At 38.9% G+C, this 10,036-nt stretch overlaps 1 protein-coding gene across 3 annotated transcripts; it reads left to right on the forward strand.

Annotated features, from left to right (window-relative positions):
- Positions 1–1,041: 1,041 nt before the first annotated feature.
- LOC104228331 (serine/threonine/tyrosine-protein kinase HT1-like) lies at positions 1,042–6,821 on the forward strand. Of its 3 annotated transcripts, none has more exons than XM_009780771.2 (4): positions 1,042–1,508; positions 1,618–1,760; positions 3,349–4,429; positions 5,978–6,821. In XM_009780771.2, the coding sequence occupies exons 2-4, from the start codon at positions 1,660–1,662 to the stop codon at positions 6,278–6,280; spliced, it is 1,485 nt and encodes a 494-aa protein (XP_009779073.1). In that variant the 5' UTR covers positions 1,042–1,508; positions 1,618–1,659; the 3' UTR covers positions 6,281–6,821. The 3 variants fall into 3 exon arrangements, with proteins under 3 accessions (XP_009779073.1, XP_070007162.1, XP_009779071.1); XM_070151061.1 differs by having other exon boundaries at positions 1,042–1,502; XM_009780769.2 differs by lacking the exons at positions 1,042–1,508; positions 1,618–1,760 and adding an exon at positions 2,536–3,227.
- Positions 6,822–10,036: the final 3,215 nt, after the last annotated feature.

The raw sequence follows: 10,036 nt of genomic DNA on the forward strand, positions 1-10,036 counted from the left end.
GTACCCATACTATACTCCAGACTTCCTGTACAGATTCAGGTACTCCAAGAGAGGTGATCGCTAATGGGTTGCACCAGTACCAATTTCTTTTGAAGGTTTCGAGGTAGTTGTTGAATTTGTTCGCAGACCTTGAAGTCCCTTCCTCCTTTTATTTATGCTATTACTGTTCTATCTTTTAGACAGTTGTGTATTTTGGATCATACTATGTATTTACAAATTCTGTAGCGCTCATGTACTCAGTGACATCAGATTGTGGGATAATTTAGTTGTATGAATGCTATTGACTTCTATCATTTATGATTATTCAGCTATTAAGACTATCTTATCCTGTTATTGGGTTTTTTGCTATTATTTTTTTTGCTTGCCTAGCAAGTAGTATTAGGCGCCGTCACAGCTTTGGTGGGGAATTAAGATCATGGCACCTATCTTTATGTAAGTCTGTACTGATCCCAAGAATTTGTAGGTCTTTCGAAATAACTTCCTTATATGTGATTTTAGGTCTATCCCGTCCCCTTTTATCACCTTCACTTACCATAGTTTCATTCTAATTAATTTTTATTTATTTTACTCAATTCTTTTACTATTTCAATATTATATATGCTTGAAAATAATCTTTTACTTATTTATTTGATAAATAAGATTGATTTATTTTATAAGTAAGTTCATAATATAGTTAAAGAAGAAAAAGGTATCATAATATAAAAAAAGTAAAAAGAGATATAAGTTGATAATAGAGAGTAAAATATGTATTTAAAATGTTCAATTAAGATAAAGGAGGGAGAGTGCCTATTTTCAAAGTTGGCGGAGGTATTTGACTTTTGGCAGAATACATACATAGATACTTAAACTTAGTCCGAACTATCAATTTTAATTTGACACTTAAACTTACTTAGTACTAATAAGACAGACGCCTATTCTAGGCAAAAGTGTGTCCCATGAACCCTCGATTTGGTAAACCTCACATGGAAAATATAAATGCAATTGGTGTGTCAAAGTAACGAATCATCATATAACACATCTAATGAAAGAAATTAAAGTCTAAACACATTTAATTAAGAAAAGAAAAAAGAAAAGCAAATAACCCCTTTCTTTTTGTTCTTCTCCAAGTCCTCCTGCACCCCTAACTGCTTGTCCCTTTTGCTCCTCCGACTTTTTTATTTTCTTTATCCCAATCTCTCCCCCCAGTTATGGTTCTGATAGATTTTCAGAAAGATCGAGACTTAGCAGGAAACTCCGCCATTGACGTTCTTTCTGAAAATTACTAACCTAGACCACCAAATATGCTTAACGTATATTATAAACATTTGTTTTCTCTTTGATGTTGTTTGTTCCGCAAGCTCAAACTCGTTCTTCCTCGCTGCTGGAATCCGATAAATCAAGAAGCTTACCAACTTTGGTCTTGTTTTAGATTCCTCATCTGTTTCTCCCCAAAGTTCATGGAAAACATGGCCTGAATCTGGACACACAAAAGTAAAAGAAATCTTTGATGGCAGAGGACATTAGTGAGGGTAGTTTTGTTTTTAGAGCATTTCACTTGAACATGTAATTTATTTGTGTTATCGATATTATTGAAATTTTTTCTGACTTTTGTTTTGTGGATGGTGCAAAATGAAAAAGGTTTTTCAGCTTTTTGTGTTTGGGGTTTTCGCTGGTTTGAAGATGCTGAAATGGTGGCAACGACGATGGTGGGCACTAAGCAGGGAGAGAAATGTGAAATTAAGGGCAAATATGGAAATGCAAATACTTTTTAACTTTTCTAGGTGAGAACAAATTCATTAGCATGTATATTCACACATACTGCCAAATCAAATTAAGGGGTTCTTTAAGTGCATTTTGCCTTAAAATTTAGTGGGTAAATTTAAGTGCATTTTGCCTTATTTTTAAAGCAAAGTTAAAGGAAGAAAATGAGTTAACAATTCAAAAAGGAAAAAGGGAAATTTTTTATTTTGTGTCTCATGACATTAGTTGTCACTAGTTGTATGATGCATCTTTTTTGTCTTACAGTTTTATGGACTCAGATTTTTATGGACCCAAAAATATAAAATTGGGTCTACAAATTTGTGAGATAAAAAGGAACTTCACACACAATAAAATTTCTCGAAAAAAGATACAAAGCAACGGATAATATAGGTGTCGAACCTACGACTTATTACCTAGGAAACATACGCTCTACCTACTGAGATTTAGACGCTTGATGTTACCATTTCCCTTTTTTTCGTTAATACTCCCTCCATTTCAATTTATGTGAATCTATTTGACTGAATACAGAGTTTAAGAAAAAATGAAGACTTTTAGAATTTGTGGTTCTAAACAAATCAAAAAAGGGATCTAGAGTATTTGTGTGATTCTAAATATTTCTCATTAACGATTGACTTGAAAATTTAAGCTAAATTATTTCTAAATTTAGAAAAACGTCATTATTTTTAGAACGAGCCAAAAATGAAATAGCTTAATAGAAGGAGTAATCAATATTGGGTCCTATATGTAGCTCCAAGGACACCGGATAACAAATCATTATTTCCGTGCACACTCGTATTTCCACGTATCATCACATTACTCCCATGGGCCTTTCCGCTCTCAATCACACCCCATTGACATCCCCCTATTTATTTTTCGCCGGCTCCCAAAAAACCACTCTTTTTACCCCTTTAGTCACGAGTCGCCAGCCACTCTCATGTCGGACTCAAAACTGTAGTTAGTACACACTAAAATCTCATACCACTATAAGAAAAATTTCATTCTAGTCACTCTTTTATTTTAACTCCGTTTCGATAAATATATACATTCAATTCAAAACTTGAATACTAGTCTTAAACCATGGCCGCAGCTTTAGAATGCTGGTCGAGCCGAACCAGTACGGATGAAGACATGGTGGAACAAGTCTTAATGAGAACAAATGATAGATCGGAGGCTCAACTGGAAAATGCTTCTTCATCCGGTCCAAGCAGTGCCGGTTCAGATGGAGGTTTTAAAGAGTCTTCAGCTATGCAGAAGCGTTTCCAGAGGTTGAGCCGGAACGTTTCTGAGGCCATTGCTTCACTTAAGAACTCGCTTAGCATTGACTCGGTTCGTGAGTCGACTGGTCCTCCCTCGAACCGGGTCGAAACTTGTCGGAAACATGTTTGGGGTAGTGTTGTACGTAGCTTGACTCAACTTTACCCTGGCAGTCAACTTCCCGAGAAGCTTGTCTCTAACATTCGCAAGCATTACGATTCTTTGCCCCTCAGGTTTAGCTTTTTTTTACGATTTTCCAAAATATTTCAGGAATCAACACTGGATCCGCACTTAAAACGTTGTCTCTATTTATTCTTGATTTGCTTTGAAATTGATTGTTTTTTTGTTTGTTAGCTATGCGCAAGCGGGATTCGAAATGAAGGAGGTGTTTTTACATATTAAATTGATCGAGCAAGCGTCAGTAGAGGACCAACCAGCGATTATGATTGAAGAGGTGTTTGATGATGACGTGGCTGGGGTTATTTTCAAGCTTACATTTGCTTGTAACTGTTCCATTTCGTGGCCTGCAATGTCTGGGGCGCTTGACAGTGCTTCCATTTGTTGTAAAAAGATACAGATCTTCGAAAAGAAAAGTTTTACATTGGGGGTTGTGATGCTTTTGGTTCAATCTGGAGGAGAAAGAATGTTTAGGAGTAGGATTGAAAATGCGATCAAATCAGCTGTTAAGAAGCCGAAATCTACTTCTATGAAGCTACCCTTTGGGCTTTGTGGATGTCAAGAGGAGAACACAAGAAGGAGAGAGTTAGGAGAGATTGAAGAGGATAATGGGCAGGTTAATTACAGAAATGGGTTTGAGAATTTGAGCTCAGAAGTTCAATTGCAAATTCCTTTACCCGATGAAACATTTACTGTGTCAGTTGATGAATGGCAGACAGTGCAATCTTGTGGAGATGAGATTGGAAGGTGGTTGTTGAGCTCGGATAATCTCGAGTTTGCTGATCAGATTGGACCTAATACATTTAGAGGGGCATACAAGGGCAAAAAGGTTGGAATTGAGAAACTAAAGGGATGTGATAAGGGCAATGCCTATGAATTTGAGCTTCGAAAAGATTTGTTGGAGTTGATGACTTGTGGGCACAAGGGTATATTGCAACTTTTTGGTGTTTGCATTGACGAAAATCATGGGTTGTGCGTTGTGACTAAGTTGATGGAAGGTGGATCGGTTCATGACTTATTGCTCAAGAAGAAGAAACTCCAGACTAAAGAGATAATGAGGATTGCCATTGACATAGCTGAGGGAATTAAGTTCATGAATGATCATGGAATTGCATATAGAGATCTTAATACACAGAGGATCTTGTTAGACAAACAGGGGAATGCTTGCTTAGGCGATATGGGTATTCTTGCTGCTTGCAATAGTGTTGGTGAAGCCATGGAGTACGAAACAGATGGTTATAGGTGGCTAGCTCCCGAGGTTTGTTCCTTCTTGCATCCTACTTGAGTTCTTTATGTTCCATTCATGTCTGTCCGCTTATTATTGCAAAATTCCAAAGACTTTCTTTTGACTGGTCAAGCATTATTACTTGTAGTAATCTTTAATTTGTCAAACAATTTGAAAAAACATTATTCCTTTAGGTAGAGTGAGCATTTCAGACGACTTTGCAATTGCAGCCAGTTTAATCTAATTGTATTAACTTTTGTCATCGTCAGAAGCAGAAGAATTGTAAGATATATCTCTTGAATCGATTTCTTAGTGATAGTTTCAACTTTCAAGATTCTGTTTTGGTGAATTATCCAGACAATATGGGGCCGTTAATAACAGATATGTTCACTTACTTCCCCTGTACTACACTTGCTAATTTGATAGCATTCTAACAGCGGGGAGGAAAGCAGTTCTCTCTTCCAAACAGTAACTGAAACTTTAGTGGTCTAATACCATGGAGGCTAGATGAGTTTGCTGGTGGTCACATGTTAGTTTTCCCTCCAATGAGCTATGAGCTAAGGTGGTAAAATATTTAACAGGAATGCGGTGGTAGCCCCTACTGAAACGTCTTCTATGCCCAAGGTAGTGTGAGCATAGGTCGGTGATGCCAATTAGCCATAGCTCTTATAGGACTCTACGTGGCTCCACACTTTTTTTTTTTTAGTTTCTCATGTGCAGTGTGGATGAGAAGGTAATGGAAGCAAGACTTTGTTTCACTGAAAACAATGGAGGGCAGAATGGAGATGTCAAAATGACCTGCATATAGTAATGTCCTAAAAGACTTACATGGTGATTGGGGCCTATGTTCAGATTGGCTAGCCCACATCAGAAACTACAGATATAATTTCTAGGTGTTAGAGCTTCAATGAGTGGCCCTGCATGCTGTAACTCATTCCTTAGGGCATCTCTGTCTTAGACAGGGAAACAAACTTTTATGGAGCGTTTTTGATGGGGTAACAAACTTTTTATGGAGCGTTTTCTTTGATAACCAAATTCCTTCTGTGGTTCATACATGTGTACATTCATAGTCTTAAGGATTAAAAAATGCCCCTTTCTTTCTTGGTTCGCTGCAATTGAGTAGATTAACAGTTGCGGAAAGCAGGATACTTGTTGGCTATAACTATTAAGCATAGTGATTATTTCATTGGATAAAGTGTATGTATGAATTGTTATACTAATGAGAACTTCACGATTATTGTTATTTTTGATTAGTGCTCTACTAATGTGAACTTTATGTCACTTATCCTAGCATCATTATTGAGCATGCGCAATATGATATCATAAATGTTTTTGCTTTATGACTTTATAACTAAAGAGGGTGCTGCATGATTAGGTTTCCTTGCAGCATTTCTAAGTTGATTTATCTCCATGGAGCCTACTTAAAAGCAAATTAGAAATGGAGGATGTTGACTATCCTGCTATAGTTTAATCATCATAGATCTTTCATCCCATGCGATATGCTATCAACTTTGTATCAATGAGAAAAGAAGTAATGCCGCTGACCATTTATCCTTCTTTTTCTATTTTTTATTTTAACAGATCATCGCAGGTGATCCAGAAAGTGTTACAGAGACATGGATGAGTAATGTGTATAGTTTTGGAATGATCATATGGGAAATGGTGACTGGTGAGGTAGCATATTCTGCTTACTCACCAGTACAGGCTGCGGTTGGAATTGCTGCTTGTGGGCTTAGACCTGAAATTCCAAAGGATTGCCCCCAAATCCTGACATCTCTTATGATAAAGTGTTGGAACAATTGCCCTTCAAAACGTCCTCAGTTCTCTGAAATTCTGTCAACATTGATCCGATCCGGCAGTAGTAGCGGTAAGAATCTTAGGTAATAAAATTATTATCCCATAGTTCTGATGCAAATGAGTTTAATAGAGGCGATAAAATAGAGAAGATGCCCAAAATCCCAGATGTACATCTGTGAAATCAACTTTTGTTTAGTGCAATCCAAATTAAAGCCTTCTCCTTTTTTGGGATGTTTTTCCAGCTTATATGAAATATTTTGTGGTTAACACATTGTGTACCCTCCTAGTATGCTCATTCTTAGGGACTGAGCCTTCTGGTAATGTATGCATTATGATTAAAAAACTAGGGAAAGCAGAAAAAGACAAATAGGAGAAAAAAGATTGAGGCATGACGGAACAACATGGAGTAATTTGAAGGGCTTTTGTGTTCAGCTGTTCTTTTATGTTTTTATGGTGGCTAGCAGAGGGTCCCAATTAGGGTCCTTTGGTTTTTGGTTTCTCACCAGGTAAGTGGAATATACGACATGAACCATTCCTGTATATAGGTAAAGTTGTACATATCAATTCAATGTTCCAACTTTTGAAAGCAATTTCAAATGGATTTAAATGCAAGATGTTGACTCCTGAATCCATTACTGTTCTGTTCTTTCTGGCTGTATTGTTACAGTTTAGAACTTTCTAACTCTTACGCTAAGTACCACATGGTTATAGACAAATTTGTTTGCTAATTCTTTCCTTGTTAATCAATAGGAGTTGTTCTGCCAATGACGAGATAATGAGTCATGAGAAATTACGACAATCAGCTGTAATTTTACATTAAGTGGTGAGATCTCGTGGTTCGTATGTCCACTTTTTCTTTAGGGGATCTTTTTGTTGATAAAAAATGAATATATATTTCAATATTGAATGGAGATTTTGGGATCAAATTGATTCGCTTATCTATAAAATACATTATAAATTCAACCGTACCATTTTACGGGTAAATACTGACCCCTTCAAATCTCAAAGCTCGAAGCATTAGGTATTTCATAAAAAATGAATGTAACGACACGCTATGAATACCAAAATTCTCTGTAATGGATTATGTATTTAACACTGAGGAATATTCTTCATTGAATGTTATGGGGTGACAAACATTTGTTTGTCCTTGTTAGCAATATTCCTTTTGGGGTTTGCCCGGTGCCAACCGAAGCTGCTGTCCCCGGTCTTGGTTCTCCCTTGCCTCTTTTTTCGTCTGTCTCTAGTTCCACATGTCGCTCTATTATTCAAGTATTTAATATAAACCGATTTTATTCTATACAGATAGTCCTCTTGCTTTCCGGTAGCACATCTTTGTGTCATTGGGAAGTTGGTGAAGATTCCTTTCTTGGCAGGAAATTTTCTGATCCCTTCTGAACAGTTTCTGACACTTGATTAGGCGCACGTCTCTCCGCATTTAATATTCCGAACACGCGTCAGTCCACGATTTAGCAATATTTTTGCCAGTTCTCGAGGTAATCATGGCTACGGTTTTAGCCGCCTTTTTTTTCTTTACTTATATGCCTTATTCTTCTTCTTTTACACTTTACAGTTCTTCAAACTCTCTCAACTTCTTTGCATTCAACTCTTTCTTGCTTTCACTCTTCTTTAATCTTGTTCTTCAAAGAACTCTCATTACCTTTTGCTAACCATGGCTTTCTCTTCCAAAAACTCAAGTTCTCCTAAAAAACAAAGAAAATAGCGATGATGCTGCCCCTCCTAAGGTGAGCACCATCATTCTCAGAAGACTCAATACAGCTAAGGACTTCAGAGAGAAGTTTTTTTCTACAAGTTCTTGTACATGGGCTGTTAGTGTGTACCCTTCTTCCATTTGCCCTTCTAGCACTCCTGCAGTGGAGCGAGTACCTTTCCTAAGAAGGTCTTTATGAACGTTTATATGTACCCATTCACTTTGGGTGTATTTTTTTAGCAGGGGAATTGACCCCGTGACTCTGGAGCTGTGCTAGAAATACTAGATTTGTTTGGCACATGAGGGCCTTTCGGTGTGGCGGACGGTAGCCAGTCTAAGGTGACTGTGCCTGGAGACAAAGAAGGAGGTCACCTTGGCTCAGATGATGAACCTCTACTCTTCCAAGATTTTTTGTGGGGGAGTAATAAACTTTAACAAATATAGCCACTATGCTTTGCTCACCAGGGTGGATGATGACAACGACCGTGGATAGACATTGCGGTTCGTTGTTGTTGCCACCGGGGATATCATCCCTGCCACAACTCTATCTTTCCTTGAGTTCAACATCTGTGTTTTTTCTGAAAAAGGTTGTTTCGTGTTGATATTGATCCTTCCTCTTTTTATTATTTCAGCAGCTCGGTGGACACCACAAATGGTTGAAGGCTTAGACCAGTGGGTTCAGAAAATTCTGGACATTACCACGCTTAAGACCCGCCGGTGGAAAGAACTGGCCCTCAAATACGGGTGGAAGGCCAAAAATCATGGTAAGTTGACTCGCGAAACTAATCTTGTCTTTATCTCATTTTTGTGTATAAGAAAATTGGTTAACTTCTTTTTCCATTGAATTTAGATCTTTCGCAGGGGTCTGTTACCATCCTCGAGGAGGATGTTTTGGCTGATTCCGCAGAGGCTGCGATGTTGCTGAAGGAGGCCTTCACCCACACATGCATCACCAGATCCACTTCTGGTGTAAGTGCTTCCTCTCGGAGTCCCCGACCGAAGAGCAAGCAACTTAAAATACGACGCTCTTCCTCAGCTGAGGGCAAAAATAAAAAGGTGAAGAAAGCCGTGCCCGGCCAGCCACAGTCTCTATGGTGATTGATAATTACGGGGAAGCTAGTGCTGAAGGGGCTTCCCTACAAAGAAGAAAACGACCTTCATCAGCTCAACAGAATGCTCAATCTGAAGATCTTATAACCCCAACCGAGTACAGTGCCCCAGCGTTCTAGGGAGAGTATGACTTGGTGGAGAATGCCAATTCTCGCTTTCCAGTCCCAGCTGCTACTCCCGGTACTGTGAGGCTGAGTACCGGGCCTCTTCCGTCTTCAGTTGGTGAGCAACCTACAATTAGCATTGCCTTTGCTACAGTTGCTTCTCAACCCACAATACCATCAGCTTCATTTCCTTCCACGCTGGTTATACCTTCGTCACCAGCAACTGCTGTGTCACCCCAATCGGTTGCAGACACCCGAAAGGAGGATGCCTTCTGCCCAGTCCCCAGACCATGGGAATTTGGTGCATAATTATTCGCACCCTTTGCAGATCTTTAGAGGAGGAGGAGTGTCTCCCTCTCGGTATCCACTGAGTGTCATTTGCTGTCCCGGCCCGTAGAGCTCGCCAATTACCTAAAGCCACTGGCTTCAGAGAAAGATAAGAAGAAAATACACTCTCTTTCGGAGGATTGTATGATAAACAATGCCATGCATAATGCAGTAGCGGTATGGTACTAATTCTTTTTACTGTATGTTTTTTCTTGATTTGTTATGATAGAATTTCTGACTTGGGTTTTTGCTTCGCAGACGAACTTCCTTGCTTCCAAGGGCCTTCAGAAGTTGATCCTTGATAAGAAAAGCTTACATCTGAGCGTGATCAACTGCTAGACGAAAGGGACCAAGTTGTTGCTCGCCTCCCAGTACTGGAAGCACAAGCAGCTGAAGCTGGTGAGTTGCAGGCTCGATTGCAGCCGAGCGAACCGAAAATGATGGCCCTCAGCCAAGAAGCCTCCCAGTTAAGTGTACAATTTCAAGAAGCCAAGGCTAAATGGTCTGAGGTCCAATATGTTGTACTTGCTGCAGCCGAGCACGATGTTGCCTCTACTGGGAGATTGAATAACTTGGAGGCAGCCTTGAACTCCA

Source organism: Nicotiana sylvestris, chromosome 7 (genome assembly GCF_000393655.2).
Source record: "Nicotiana sylvestris chromosome 7, ASM39365v2, whole genome shotgun sequence".
Taxonomy (NCBI): Eukaryota; Viridiplantae; Streptophyta; class Magnoliopsida; order Solanales; family Solanaceae; genus Nicotiana; species Nicotiana sylvestris.